This window comes from Pongo pygmaeus, chromosome 4, assembly GCF_028885625.2.
Source record: "Pongo pygmaeus isolate AG05252 chromosome 4, NHGRI_mPonPyg2-v2.0_pri, whole genome shotgun sequence".
NCBI classification, from domain to species: domain Eukaryota; kingdom Metazoa; phylum Chordata; class Mammalia; order Primates; family Hominidae; genus Pongo; species Pongo pygmaeus.
In genome coordinates this window covers 153764657-153780289 of record NC_072377.2, presented here as the reverse complement: position 1 = coordinate 153780289, position 15633 = coordinate 153764657, and the positions used below count along the sequence as shown (strand labels likewise).

The 15633-nt window shown below is 43.6% G+C and overlaps 1 protein-coding gene across 2 annotated transcripts in view; it reads left to right on the top strand.

The window, feature by feature from the left end:
* Positions 1 to 15312, top strand: part of SH3TC2 (SH3 domain and tetratricopeptide repeats 2) — a 62631-nt gene extending 47319 nt beyond the window's left edge. For both annotated transcript variants that reach the window (XM_054488709.2, XM_054488710.2), the window contains 5 exons: positions 3036 to 3186; positions 5381 to 5503; positions 6773 to 6923; positions 8696 to 8892; positions 10865 to 15312. In XM_054488709.2, coding sequence (XP_054344684.1) covers positions 3036 to 3186; positions 5381 to 5503; positions 6773 to 6923; positions 8696 to 8892; positions 10865 to 11056 — 814 coding nt within the window. In that variant the 3' untranslated portion in view covers positions 11057 to 15312. The remainder of the gene's footprint in view (positions 1 to 3035; positions 3187 to 5380; positions 5504 to 6772; positions 6924 to 8695; positions 8893 to 10864) is intronic.
* Positions 15313 to 15633: the final 321 nt, after the last annotated feature.

Below are 15633 nucleotides of genomic sequence, written 5' to 3'. Positions count from 1 at the left end.
GAGAGACTCATCCAGGCAGGGCAGGGATCTGGGAAGCCCCAGCAGGGGGTAGTAAGAGGAAGTCTGGAAATGCAGGTGTATTGGGGTCACTTGGCCATGGGCTCATGGCTGATGTTCAGGCATGGAAGAAGAAACAAAGACAGTCCCAGAGACTGAATTTGAGGACAGGAAAAATGAGAGAAAGAGAAGAGTCAAGATTGGAAAGGAGAGGAGATAACATGCCGGAACACAGGCACAGGAGACTCAGAAGTACACAAGGCTGATGCAGTGCTGGCCCACCAGCAGTGCTCCATGCTTCTTTGGCTTTGGAAGCCAAACCAAACCTAGAGTCTGTGGGTGGCGGCTGGAGGAATTGGCATGCTGGGCTATCTGGTACTCAACTGGTAGGTGACACTGCTTGGCCACTGGCCGATGTAAAGTAATGGGGGTGAGTGGTGATAGGAAGGAACCAAGGAAGCTGGACTACTGCCCAGTTTTAGACCACAGAAGCACTTGTTTTTTTACTGGAGATCATAGATCATGTGCAAGTCTTGGTGAGAGTCAGTTGTCTTTGGAAAATCTTCCATTTGCAAGGTGTCTCAATGGTGCTGTGTGAGCCACTAGGTCTCTGTAAGTCTTGTCTTCCCCTGATGGGGCGTTTCTTGGAAAGAAATAGAGATCTCCTCTCTTCCACAGTCATAATGAACTCAGAGGGAGAAAGTGCCAGAAACAAATGCTGGCTCTGTCAGTTGGCCTGTCTGTAATAACCTAAATCTTGTTCCCTGAAGGTCTGGAGAAAACAACTATAGTAGCCCAAGGGCATCCCAGGACAGTAAATGGGAATATAAAAAAACAGAGCAGGAAATAGGATGAGGATGAGATTTATGAGTCTTGTCTTCATCAATTGCTCCAGTGAGAGTGAGGAGAGTTGTGGAGGCCAGGCCTGCTGAATCTCAACCCAGCTTGAGTTTGCAGGGTACAAAAGTGGGGAGAGAAAGGCAGGGCTTCCTATAGTGAAAGATGCCTGTGGTTACTGTAGTTGAGCTGAGGAGGGTGGTGATCACTGCAGCATGGTGTGGAGTTTTTCAGCTCATTGTATTCTCAGAGGAAGTTTCACATTTTAAAACTTGAGAAAGGGTGGCCAGCGCCCATCAGGATGTCAATAAATCTCATGTTAAGAGCAGGGAGGAAGAGAAAACTTGAGTTTTTTCTTTCTATTTCTTACAAGGGCCAAATGCCTGGCACGCTCTCCAGAAGGCCAACAGCTGCCTCATTGCCAATAAGGATCCGGGCCTTAGGAGTTGAGAGCAATGCTTGTTTCCCTCATGGTGCACAAAGGGGCCTGGCGGCTGAGAGGTCCATAATCAAGTGGTAACCACGTTTGTTGAGGACTTTCTACTTAAGTGTCCACAGACGTGGTTGATGATGATCAGTGTTTCTGGGAAGAGTTGCATGGTTTACTGCAGTGGTTCTCAAACTTTGGTGTGCAGGAGTGTGACCTGGATGTGTCTTAGGAATTCAGGTTCCTGGATTGCAACTGTAATGAATCTTTTTCAGTCAGTTCGAGGTAGCTCTGGGGGATCTGTGCTTTGACTAAGCTCCCTATGAAATGCTAATGCAGGTGGGCCACAAATCATGTTTTGGGAAATATGAGTGTTATGGGAGAAGTCCTAGGCTGCTACTCAGAAGAAGGGAGTTCTGGCCTTGGATCTCCCCCTAATGTGCTGTGCAAACATATGTAAGTTATTTCCAGTTTCTGGGCTTGTTTCCTCTATAAAATAAGAAGATTGGACTAGATCAGCAAGTCTCAAGCCAAGCTGCGCAACAGAATTACATGGAGAACTTAGACACAGTGCTTGTGCCTGAGCCATATTCCGAGAGCCTGGTGCTCAGGCTATCATGACGTTGCAACACACTGGGAAATAGTATGGCAGTGTACACGTTTAAAATGCTTCCAGGTGACTCTAGTTGTTGCCAGGACTGAGAACTACTATCTAGATGATGCACAGTGTTCCTTCCTTGTTTTTGAATACTGAATCGTCTGTGAGAAAATGTATTACCTATGTCTCATTTCTTCATTGGTCCCTCCATTGTCACGGAGGGAGAGTTTTCTATAAAATACAATTTTCCAAAAAATTAAAGTGCACCTCATTAAGCACCAGCCTGTTAAAACTTTCACCCTACTTTGATTTTTCTTTATAAACAAAACATCAAAATCTTTTTGATGATTTAAAGTTATCACTGTTGTCACTCATTCATGCATTCACTCAATAGTTATGCATTTGGTGTCTGCTTTGTGTTAGTAACTGTAATAGTTCATTCTCATGCTGCTAATAAAGACATACTTAAGACTGGGTAATCTATAAAGGGAAGGATGTTTAATGGCCTCACAGTTCCATATAGCTGGGGAGGCCTCACAATCATGGCTGAAGGCAAAAGAGGAGCAAAGGCACATCTTAACTGGCAGGGGAACTACCCTTTATACAACCATCAGATCTCATGAGACCCACTATCATGAGAACAGCAGCATGGGGGTAATGGCTCCATGATTCAATTACCTCCCACCAGGTCCCTCCCACGACATATGGGGATTATGGGAGCTACAGTTCAAGATGAGATTTGGGTGGGGACACAGCCAAACCATTTCAATAGCATAACACCAAAAAAGGTTATAGAGCAGTAAAAGGGTTGATGGACCATGCATCAGTAATAATAATAATTATAAGTGATCTTTAAACATTCATCAGGTGCCAAGGACATAATAGGCACTGTTCTAAGCACTTAGTTTTATCTCATTTAATCCTCACAACGATCCACTCAGGTGGGCACAATTATAGGTCTATTTTACAGATAAGGAGACCAAGGCACAGAAGAATCCTGTACTTTCTCAAAGTCACACAGCTAATTGGGGTAGAGCTGGGATTCAATCAGGCCCACCTCCCTGTGTGATGTGGGACGTGGCTGTTCCTGCTCAGAGCTTCTGTTTCATTCTGTGCTGAGTGGACCCTGAGGCCCCTTTGAGCCCTCGTACCTCACAAGTTCATGTCTGTCCCCAGGTCCCTCAGGAGGTCACTCACATGCATCAAGGAGAGCCTGCGTATCTTCATTGACCTGGGGGAGAGAGACAAGGCTGCTGAGGCCTGGCTTGGGGCGGGGCGACTCCACTACCTCATGCAGGAAGACGAGCTGGTGGAGCTGTGCCTGCAGGTAGGCCTCCTGCAGAGCTCTCTGGGAGCTGTTGACTTGGGTCATCTGGGGAGGCAGCTGTACTCTCCAAATCAACCAACTGGAACCAGAGCGGGATGGTGTTCACCCTAAGCCCGTGGAGAGAGGGTCAACACTGGGCTGCTCCCTGAACACATGGTGGAAACCAGGGTGGTCTGACAAGCTGAGTACAGACAGCAAAGGGCCAGTCGCTGAGACCCATATACATGTGTGCACCCTGGGAGGATGTGAGGGGAGACTCACATATCATCTGTAACGTCACTTGTCCCATTAAGTATACCTGTCTTTCCAAAGCTCAACATACACCTTGACTTTAGGGTTTTGCTGCAGTTTGAGGCAATGTTGGTGTGTATGTGTGGTATTAACAATATTATTCTCTTATTTTTTTGTTTGTTTGCATACTTTTAGTATCAGAGATGTGGTACAGTGTAGTGGTTAAAAGCCTGGGCTTTGAAGAGAGAAAAGCCTAGAGTCAAATCCCAGGGTCATCACATATGGACTGACTATGTGACTTTGAGCTTGCCATATGACATCTCTGGGATTCAGTTTCTTCATGGGGAAATTGAACTCTGTCTTTTAGCATAAGGATTAGTAAAACAAAAATTTATATATCTCACATGCATAGTAGTAAATGCATAGTAAGCATTTATGAAGTGGTCAGAACTTATTAAATGTTTAATACATGATATTTTAGTGTTTTATTACTATCTGTACAATATTGACATTAAATACTGTGATGATATGTAAGATGTTTAATTCTACAAAAATATACCAATTTTTTTCTTTCCCATGTTTTATTTTCTTTCTTTTTACTTCTCCTTATACTAGCACATAAACTTGCACAAATTCACTTCTACTGAGACTTAATAGCTGCATAACCCTGATTGCATGCTTCCTATGTACAGGAGACTTTGCTAAACACTTCACTTGCATGACGTAGTTTAACCCTCATTATAAACGCAGTAGGATTTTCCATTATAATTTCCATTTTACAGAAGAAGCTCAGAGAGGCTGAGTAATTTGCCCAAGGTGATAAAACTGGTAAGTGGTGGAGCTGAGAACTGCACACAGTGTGACTTAGAGCCTTCACTCTCAGCCTCTACGCCATCTGCCTTGTGATTTTAGGGCTGAAAGGGTTTCTGGAGAGCAGACAATTCAGTCTTCTCCTTTCATGTTGTGGGAGACTGAAGCCCAAAGGGCACTGTTCCGATTGTGCATTGTTTTGGTGGCAAAGCCTCCTGACTCCAGGATTCCATCTCACTGCGCCTCTCTCTCTCTGTAGCTGCCCATGCAATAACACAGCAACTACAGCGTCTTGCCCCAGTGATGAAATGTTCACTGGCCAGAACAGGTCCCAGGCCTCACCCAACCCCAGGCTGCCACCTAACTGATGTTGTGCAGGGTCATTTCCATGGAAGTGAATCATTCTGGACCTGAGGCTATTTGAGGTCCTGTAACTGTGCTGCAGGTGCAGCGGCATATTCTTTACTCTTCAACTTCCTTAGCACATTTGGTGTAGATGAAATCCAAAATAGCTTGCTAGAGATAAAGAAGCTGTGGAGGCTAGGGTACTGGGATGGAAGACACCAACATTTGTTTGCCACTGACTATTGGCGTGAAGCTGGGGAGGTTCTGTTTTCTTTCTGAGCTACACTATCTCCATCTGGAAAGTGTAAGATGTTGAACTGGATCACTATTTTTCCATTTCAGTTATTTACATATTAAGTTCATGGTTTTGCTATATACATGTACCTTCTATACCATTGTTTACTTCTTTTTCTTTGACTCAACATCAAATCAACGTAGCTTTCTTTACACTTAGCCTTATTCTACACAATACTATCTAGAGTTGCAGGTTGGATGCATTATTAGTTTTTTTTTTTCTAAAACACATTAAAATAAATACTTAACTGGTAAAACAAAATGTTTCTCTATATACTGTTAAAAATAATCTAGCACCACCAAAAGCAATCTCTCATACCAGGATGGGGAAATGCCAGACTGGAGAATGTCTAAAGTCCTCTTACCAGCCCTAGGAGTGTGAAGACACTTAGGATTTGGGGGACTTTATCAGAGGATTAGTTGATTTAGGTGGTCTGCATCTTAGCTCTGCCAGTCCTGTGGAGGTCGGGAAGCCCTCCTCTCTGCCTTTAACAGCTGTCTCTGTCCCACCTAGGCAGCCATCCAGACAGCCCTGAAGTCAGAGGAGCCTTTGCTGGCTCTCAAACTTTATGAAGAAGCAGGTGATGTGTTCTTCAATGGGACCCGCCACAGGCATCATGCAGTGGAGTACTACCGAGTAAGTCCAAGCTGTGCAGTTTGCTGAGACAGGTCCTGGCATGGGCATGGGAAGGGTCAGACTGGACTTCGGCCTGGGTTCCTCTTCTCCTCTCTTGCTTGTATTTCATTTTTCTTTCTTTCTTGTCCAGTGCCCACCTACTCACTCTCTCTTCAACCTAGTGGGAGCTCAGGGAAGGTTCTGATAAACTTAGTCATTCTCAGGCTTGATAAGTTATCCTTCTTGGGATAATACATCAAAATAATTGAGTCCAGGAGTTCAAGACCATCTCGAACTCTTGGGTGCATGGTACTTTACAGTCTGCAGCACACTTTTGAGTTTACCAGTGTTTCTCATTTACTACTGGGGGTGTGGTGGGAGATTATTTAAAGGGTTATGTAGATGAATGCTTTTGTTTGATCATATTTTTAATAAGCATGTGTTAAAATATATTTTTTTAAATTAAAAATATATAATACGAGCTCATCAAACCTATGATTTCACAGATATTATTGCGAAGGATGAGGCAAGAAAAAGAGTTGATATTAAGAATAACACAAATTAAATGAATGTCCAGATATTAAGCAGATATGTCAAAAATTGTGATTGTTGTTCATCACTGACTGAAGTTTAGGAAGCCTCATTATCTAATTTGATCCTAAAATTTTATTCACTCAGATATTCATTTATTTATTTGTTCAGTTGTTTATTCAGTCATCAAATGCTAGCAAACACCCAGTCTGTGCCAGGCACTGAGCTAGGGGTGGGGGAAGAACAGGGAACGCGTCTCTGACTGTTGAGGGGCTTATTTTCATATGCATTTTGTAGATGAGAAAACTAAGGTTCAGAAAGATGAAGTGATTTGCCTAAAATTCTATCATGATAAAAACATAGAAATGACCACTTTTTGAGATATTCCCGCACTATGCATGTACTCATGTGTGCTTCATAGATAGCACCGTGGATGCTAGGGGAGCACACACCTGAGAAGGGAACGACATTCCACGTGACCTTGGGAAAAGCCACTTCCCTTTCCTACTCCAGGTTTCCCCAATTATAGGAGGCCCAATGCCCTCTACTTCTTCTACTTTAAGATCTGGGCAAAACATCATGAGCAAGGATCAGGAGAGAGAGATTTGAGTAAAGGCACACAGGGAAACATGGCTGACTCCCCTTTGTTTTAGTCCACTGCCATTCCCCAACCCCTGCCTGTAGAAGATAAGTCTCCTAGCTATGGTATGCACTGAGGATTCCTATCTAGACTAAGGTTCCTTGGGCTTCTGTTCCTAGGCTGGAGCTGTTCCTTTAGCAAGGAGGTTGAAGGTGGTGAGAACTGAGCTCCGGATTTTCAACAAGCTGACAGAGCTGCAGATTAGCCTTGAAGGCTATGAGAAGGCTTTGGAATTTGCCACCCTGGCCGCCAGGCTCAGCACAGTCACAGGTGGGTGGTCTTCACTATTGGGTGTGTTGAATGAGAGCGGTGATTAGTCAAGGATAGACAGCAAAGCAATAACACCACAGGCCCTGGAGTCAGACTGTGTGGGTTCAAATCCCAGGTCTGACTGTCAGGGAGACCTTAGTTAAGCAAGTTGCTTAACTTCTATAAGCCTCAAGCTTGTCATCACCAAATCAGGATTAAAAATAGTGCCCACCTCATGGTAGTTGTTATGAAGACCAGTGATTATCCATGTAACAGCCACAGCACAATGTTGGGTACATGGTAAGTCCTTGGTAAGTGTTGCCTGTGCCACACTAATTATTATATTACAGTTGCTGTTGTTTCCCAAGTGTAAAGTAAATGATATTTTATTCTCTGCATAGGCTATGTTCCCATTGCAAAAAGACTGTGCTCTAAATTTTAAATTAGTTAATTTTTAGTCAAAAGTGCATTTTCCCATGAAGCTAAAATGTAAATGAAGGTCAGTTTCCCATTACCCTAACTCAGAACATAGCTGAATATCTTGTGTTTATGTCAAAAGCTAGTGGGAAACAATAATAGTCATCAGAACAGATAAATGGCAGAATAAAAAAGATTTAAAAACCCCTCATCTTGAATGTTGGTGTTTGAAGAAAAGCAGGTTTGATTAGAGAAGGCTTGATTAGATGTAAGGGTAAATGTAATATTCTGTGATGATTTCAGGAGGGACTTCTGGGTATTTTCAAGGGCATCGGATGTGGATGATACCGGACTTTATTTTGTCTAACTGCACTCTTGAGAGAGCCTTCCCTCTTTTCCCTACCTTTTTCCTTATTGCATAAGACCTCATCTGAGTGACTGTGTGCTAATCTCAGAAAAGGCCTTGGAGGCCCCAAGCAGCTCCTCTGAGCACTCTTTATCCCTCACTGGATGGGAGCTGAAGGGAGGTTGTATGCATCCTTTATATATGTACTTCCCCTGTGGCTGATTTTTCCATATCAGAGAATTTTCTCTCTCTTAGATTTTCTTTTTTAATTTTGGCTTTTGGCTCTTTGAAGCTTAAAAGTGATATTTTTAGATGGTATCCAACAGCCACCTTGCAAATATTCCAAAGACATGATTGTAAGCCTTTGTTCCCTGTAAAAGATTGCTCTGTATTAAAACAAATCCACCAAACAAGTCATAGACCCATTAGAAACCAGCATTCTAAAGCATGGTTTAAGGGTGAACAGGTGTTTGTAGCTTATCTGAGACTGACAGTAGGTAAAGGGGCCAAGGAGAGACTGCTACATGGTGGTACCCAAGATAACTCTCTGAAGAGAGAGACTTTTGTGTGAGGAAGACATTTATTATACAGAGTGATTTATTGTAATTCTTAGCTACTCCATCAAGCTAGACTTGTCACCATGTCCCATTAAAAGGGTTTAAGAAGAATTCTTTCTCAGAATCCTGCATTACAGTAGCATCTGCAATAAGGAGAAAATTTTCTTCCAGGAATCATTCCAGGAAACCTTGACCCATCCTCTACTTAGTCACTCTTATAGAGCCCTGCGTTTTCTTTTGTAGCATTTATGACACGTGTAATGTTACATTTGTTTGTGGGATTATTTAAGGAATGTCTGTCATGTGAGACAATAAGCTTTATGAGTACAGGCACCTCTTCTGTCTTATTCCCTATGCTCCAGCACAGTCCCTGACATCTAGTAGACCTTCAAAAAGTTTTATGGAATGAATGAGTGAACAAATGATGCAAAGTGTTGGTTGTAGGGTATCTCTCTCAATCTTCCAATTCTTAGGAGATCGGAGGCAGGAGCTGGTGGCATTTCACCGCCTGGCTACAGTGTACTACTCCCTGAACATGTATGAGATGGCTGAGGACTGCTACCTGAAGACCCTGTCCCTCTGTCCACCCTGGCTGCAGAGTCCCAAGGAGGCCCTGTACTATGCCAAGGTGTATTATCGCCTGGGCCGACTCACCTTCTGCCAGCTGAAGGTAAGAGCCAGACTTCCAAGATTTCCTGACAGCCACCACCCAACCATTCTCCTTCCTGACTCAAAGACAATGAGGAGCCTTTGCGGTGGAGCTGAGAAAACCAGAGTGCCAAGATGAGGAGTCTTGTCTCATAGGGTGAGGAGTGGCTTTACAGGGGACATGGAAGCTCTTTCCACTTAACCCTGCTGAAGATCGCAAAAGTGCTCCCATCTTTGCTGAGGAGTAGACCATGGTTCCTCTTTTTCCTTGCCTTGCCACCATGTCTGTGGCTTCTTTATCTGTCAGATACTATAGGCACATTGCCTGTGAGTCTCTCAAGGGCCTATGGAAATATACAAGACCCCAAAACAAAAGAACTATAAGATCTAAAATGAAGATCAAAATGAATACTTAAGAGTATGTCCATAAAATGTTACAGACCAACTAGTCAACTGCAACTCATTTCTTATAAAGTAATGTAAAGCTACATTTTATGAGAAATGTGGGTGCATATTAACATGTTTGAGATAACGAGGTATGGGGCCTTTAAACTAAGTATACTTAGATCTTAAGAAGGCTTTAGCCCTGCTTCTCTTGCTTGCTGAATCTAGAACTTCTTTTTTTGCTTGCTTGCTTTTTTTTTTTTTTGGGACAGGGTCTTGCTGTGTAGCCCAGGCTGGAGTAGCATGGCTCAATCTTGGCTCACTACAGCCTCTGCATTTGGGGCTCAAGCAATCCTTCTACTTCAGCCTCCTTAGAAGCTGGGACCACAGGTGCACGCCACCACACCTGGCTAATTTTTGTATTTTTTGTAAAGATGGGGTTTCGTCGTGTTGCCTGTCTCAAACTGCTGGACTCAAGCCATCTGCCAGCCTCGGCCTCCCAAAATGGTGGGATTACAGGTGTAGTAGGCCATTATGCCCACCCCAGAACTTCTAGAGTTGTGTTGGTTGCAAGTCTCCGTTACAACCCTGACCCTCAAACTGTGTCCCTAGGATTGGCTTCCTTTTACTAGAGGTCCCTGTCCCCTGAAGCACAACCCTTAATCTCTTAATATAGTGGCTTCTGAGTCACTCCTGTGTTTGGCTCCCAGGGGACCCTCAGGGCAGCTCTACTGTCCTTTTCTTATTTGCCAGGCTTTTCTTCTGGCCTGAATTAATTACTGACTTATGAGGGTTAATGGAAACCAGGCAGCCTTTTTGAGTCTCACCCAAAGAAGCATCTGTTTCTCATCTTTACCATGTAGGGAGGGCCAGGGGGTAGTGAAGCACCCTCTAGCCATCTCGCCTCTGCCCCACAGCTCCCAGTAAGTGGTTCAGGGACAAATTGTGTGATCTGTTCATGTCAACCAAGAACTCCACGGATTGTAAAGGGAAAAACTCAGTTCAAACTTCCTTTAGCAAAAAAGGCAACTTACTGGCTCAAAGAATGTGAAAGCTGAGCTACAAATTTAACTGCAGATAGCTCTGGATCCTGTTTCTCAATCATCATCAGGGATTTCCCCACCTCTCATTGTGTTCCTTGACTCTGTATGTTTCTACTTTGCTTTGTTTCTTGGCCTTTTCCCCTTCTAGCTACTGGCAGGTTCAAGTCCACCTCTGAACCTGCCACTTCAGAGGGACTATTTTCCTTATTGAGAGACAGTGGAAAGTCCCAGGGAGTGGCAGATGTAGGCCAAGTTTGGGTCATGTGCACATCCCTGAAGCACTGTGCCTAGGGCAATGATGTTTCATGATTGGTTGAGCCTCAGTAAGGGACCACCTCTGTGCCTGGAGTGCAGGGCACTGTGATTAGCAATGCCCCAAGGACCACAGTGGAGGGAGAGAGGAGCTCCCTAAGGACTCAGGAGATGGGGATTTGATGTTGGGCAAACAAACAAACAAACAAACAAACAAAAAACAAAAAAAACTAGAGTGGCCAGCACAGCCTCCTAGCCTGTCCTGGAAGTGTTTGCTAATGCTGTCTCTTCTTTGCCCCCATACCACGGGGTTAGGATGCCCATGATGCCACTGAGTACTTCCTTCTGGCCCTGGCAGCAGCGGTCCTGCTGGGTGACGAGGAGCTTCAGGACACCATTAGGAGCAGGCTGGACAACATCTGCCAGAGCCCCCTGTGGCACAGCAGGCCCTCCGGGTGCTCCTCAGAGAGGGCGCGGTGGCTGAGTGGCGGTGGCCTGGCCCTCTGAGGACAGCTGTCCTGTCTCTGGACATTTGGCATGGCCAGACTCTGACCCCACTGCCCTAGGCTCTTAAATACTCATTGGGAGGGTCCGAGTCATTACCTGGCCTAGCCCCCTCATTTCACAACAAGAAGAATGAAGTCCAGGAGGAGAGGGGCTCATTGCAGGCCACAGAAAGATTTGATGGTGCAACGATGAGAATTCCTGGTTCCAGGCTTTGCATCTGGAGCCTTTACCAGTTGACTGTTGCCTTCCACACAAACAGCCTCTGAAAAGCACTTTCTCCATACATAATTCTGGAGAAGATGAGGAATCTTGCCCTCCAGGAACCTTCCTTCCTCCCCCAGTGAGGAAATCAGTCACTGCACTGGTGCAAAGGCAAGCAGATTGGAATTTGTGCTCTTCACCAATTTTCTCAGGGAAAGACCCCTTCCCCTTGCCAGCAGAGGAACCTGTAGTTTTTTCCATTTCTTTCTTCAGAACCAAAGTATGTATCACTCCTCATGCTCACAGGGATTGACAGGAGAGAATTCACCAGGATCTTAGGTCAAAAGACACAGCCTCAGAATGGCCAGATGGATTGCACGAAACCTGACTTGGATTCACCATCTTCCTCCTGCCATAAGGCTGTGCTCCCACATAACCTCCCAGAAGCTCCAGGGAAGCTTTCCAAGAACCAAGGCTTGGAAATTGAATGTTAAGAAAATTATGACATAAATTACATATAAATAGTGTATATGATTAAATATTGTCCAGTTACATTTACACACACATTTTGTCTCATCCACAATGGGGTCAGATGAGATGGAGGACTTGAAGGATGGGTGAGAATACCAATACATGTCATTTTTTTTTTTTGAGACAGTGTCTCCTCTGTTGCCCAGGCTGGAGTTCAGTGGTACAGTCAGGGCTTACTGCAACCTCAGACCCTGGGACTCAAGTGATCCTCCAGTGTCAACCTCCTGAGTAGCTGGAACTACAGGCATGTGCCACCATACCCAACTACAAGGCATCTTATTGATTTCAGGGCAGCTGCTTTACAAAGCATCTCTATTAATGACCTATCACTGCATAGCACACTGAGTGGCCTAAAACACTTATAATCTCATGGTTTCTGAAGGGCAGGAAACCAAGCATGACTTAGCTGTGCCCTCTGGCTTAGGGTGGTTCACAGGCTGCAATCAGCCTGGGCTGCAGTTATCTCAACTTCAACTAGAGAAGGATGGGCTTCCAAGCTCACCCACACAGTGGTTAGGAGTCAGTTTTTTGCTAGCTGTTGGCCAGAGGCTTCCTGCAGCCACTTGCCACGTGGGCCTCTCCGCAGGGCAGTCACAACATGGCACCATGCTTCACTAGAGGGAGCAAACAAGAGGAGCAAGAACCAGAGTGAGCATGAGAAAAGGGAGTGACTGTCTTTCTATAACCTAATCACAGAAGTGACATCTCCTTAGTCTTGCCTATTCAATTCATAATAAGTGAGTCACTAGGTCTAGCTCCCACAGGAGGGGGGTGTTTACCAACAGCTTGAATACCAGATGGTGAGGAATCACTGGGGATCATTTCAGAAGTGACCTACCACAGTATCTGAGTTCTTTGATAATGAAATCAGGAATTCTCTAATTTCAGCAAACTGAAAATATAGTCCACTAACTAGCAGCATCAGCATCACCTGTGAGATTGTTTGAAATGAAAATCTGTGGCCCCACCTATGATCTCTGAATCAGAATCTCTGGATCCCAGAACGCTGACTCGTCCAAGCTTTCCTGGTGATTTTATTACACCCTAAAGTATGGGAAGCACCACTGCAGGGCAAGAGCCCTCAGATAGTGTGCATAACTATTACTTGGTGAGGTTGTTGAACATGAACTTCTTGGTTTCTATCTCTAATAATTCTGATTCAGTAGATCTGGGATGTATCCCAGGAACATGCATTTTTAGAAAGCAACTCAAGCAAGCCTGATGCAGGTGGTTCACCCTTGCTCCTTTTGTGAACCACAAGGATACCAGCCATAATTCCCGGCATCTGATGCCCATCAGCTTAGCTTTTATTATCAGACCATCTGCCCTTAATTTCTAGCTTCTTGGGCTGACCAGATGATTGGTTGTATGGCAGGGTGAGATGGGAGTGGTGAGTTGAGCCGCCATTGCATCTTCTAGTCATCAAGGTTGTCTACTCATTGGCACATATTTTCTCTTAGAGATGTGGTTGGTTGTCAAAAGACTGTCTACTCTAGAGAGTGCTCTCCAGGAAGGAGAAGCTTCTAATTGTCTAGTTAGTAAAGTTATCTAATCCACTACCATGCAGAATAGATGTGGTTTTGCCCCCACCACAAGCTGTAAAAGCCCCAAGCTGGGAGGGATGTTGTGGTTGAGGCTATTCAGTCTAATCTCCCATGCATAGTCCTTTTGACAACATTCCTGGGACACAGTCAGGGGCACACACATTCCAGAACAGTTACATATCGTGTATTTGAAGAAGGCTCACACAGCCCTGGAAACCATGCCACTGGCCATTCCCCATCTGACTCAGGTTGCAGATCCCCTCCCTTTTCCCACTGACCACTCATTCTCCTCTGGCCAGATTTGTTTCTGTTTCTCTGAAAGAGGCAGTTCCCATAACTGCATGAGGCTTTTGATATTGGCCGGTGGGTGAAGAGTACAGAGGGATGTTACTATACTTAATTTTATTCTTCCTCTCCCCAGCAGCCACATCTGTCCTTGGCTTCCATTGAGCTTTATAATCAGTTGAAACTTCTGTGTCTTCTGACTTGAACTTCTGTTTGGACAGATCTTTCTCAATTGCTGCAAATATGCATATGCATTTGCATATGCATACACATACACACACATATGTGAAGAGCGTTGTTTCTATCCATGTTACATTTCATTGGAAATTTTAGCTAAAATTTCCCAATTCTGTGCACTTTGATTTACCTCTAAATCTGATGAATTTACCCATAACCAGGTCAGTTATAAAAATGTTTATCATGTTTCCAAAGACAAGGGTAAGACTAATTTTTTAAAATAAGAAAAACATTGTGCTATATAATTGCAATTACTACATTCTATATGTAAATCACTTGCTAAAACTCTTTTAAAAAGTGTTTAAATATTTCATTTTGAAAATGTGGGCCAACTATTCCCTTTGGAAACATGTTGATGCTGTCTTTTTTTCATGATCCACAGAGAGTAAAGTGGTGATTGGATCTGGTCTCTACTTAAACATTTAAAAAAAAATAAGTGTATCATAGCCAAACATAATCTAGTTACCCTCTTTATTCTAATTGTTCCCTCAAATCTTATATGGGCTGTGTGACTGCTGGCTCCTTACATCTAATCTAAATAAAGAACAAGGAGGGCATTGCAACATTGTGGAAAACCCTGTAACATGTTTTCTCAGCTTTCAGGTATACTAGTTCCCTGTCCAACAGTATTAACATTCTGAAATTCAATATTGCTTTTGTCCTTTTCTTATTTGCTTTTCCATTATTTTAAGATGCCTTTATATTGTGCATGTGTATATATATTCGTGTGTGTGTGTGTTCATTTTCTTCCTCTTTGTAAATATAATGCACCTCATTTGGCAGAAGTTTATTTGAGGAAGGGAATATGCAGGAATGGAGGGTGTTAGGGTGAGGGATCAGGAAGCCTATCACTAAAGGGAACCTGTATTTTGGTCTTGATTTTGATATTAAACTGCAGTGCAACCTTGGGCAAGTCACTTAACCTCTACACATCTCAGATATTTGTCCTCTGATAAAAGAACCTCACCTCTGGGTTTTTCAGCAGTGCTATTTTTATACTGTATGAACAGGATAAGAAATAGTATTGGAGACATGAAATAATATATTTTTATAGCCCAATTATATTCTTTTTACAGGTGAGTAAACTGAGGAACAGAAGGGTAACTTTCTCCCAGACACGTTGGTAGTTAGTGGCAAAGACAGCGGTACTTGAGGCGGGGTCTCATGACTCAAGGATTTAGTTGCACAAATGACAGGATTTCTGCTGTTCAGGGCTTCCTTCACAGTTGTATGTAAGTATGTACACGTGTGTGTGTGTATGCATGCATTTATCACGATATGCACCAAAGAGCCTTTACAAAACATTTTCTAAATTGATTTACTTCTTTTACTCATATTAACTTATTTTTATAAGGGATGACTAGTCTATATAGAAGAAAAACTTGTATTGTTTTCCATAAACAGAATTCTGTAAATAATGGCAAATACAATGAAAATAAAACAATGCATTAACTTCAAGCTAGGTCCTGTTGCTCATTGCAAGCACCCAGCCTAGGCTTTATTTGGCATTGTTTGAAAACAGAGAGATTAATAAGTGGCAGAGAGTGTAGATGACAGACTAGACCATCAACAACCACTTTGTCCTTGCACACTCAGAGAAATGGAGTAAGCAGGGAAGAGGATCCTTCCGATGAGGGTCAGTGTCATTCAATGCCAGGTTTGGGCACACATTTTGGGGAAGTGGGGATTCAGCTGGGTGACAGGAAAGGGGCAAATTATATATTATGTAATATGATTCAGTATCAGAAGCATTGTGATCGGAGTTAGTTACAGGATGTT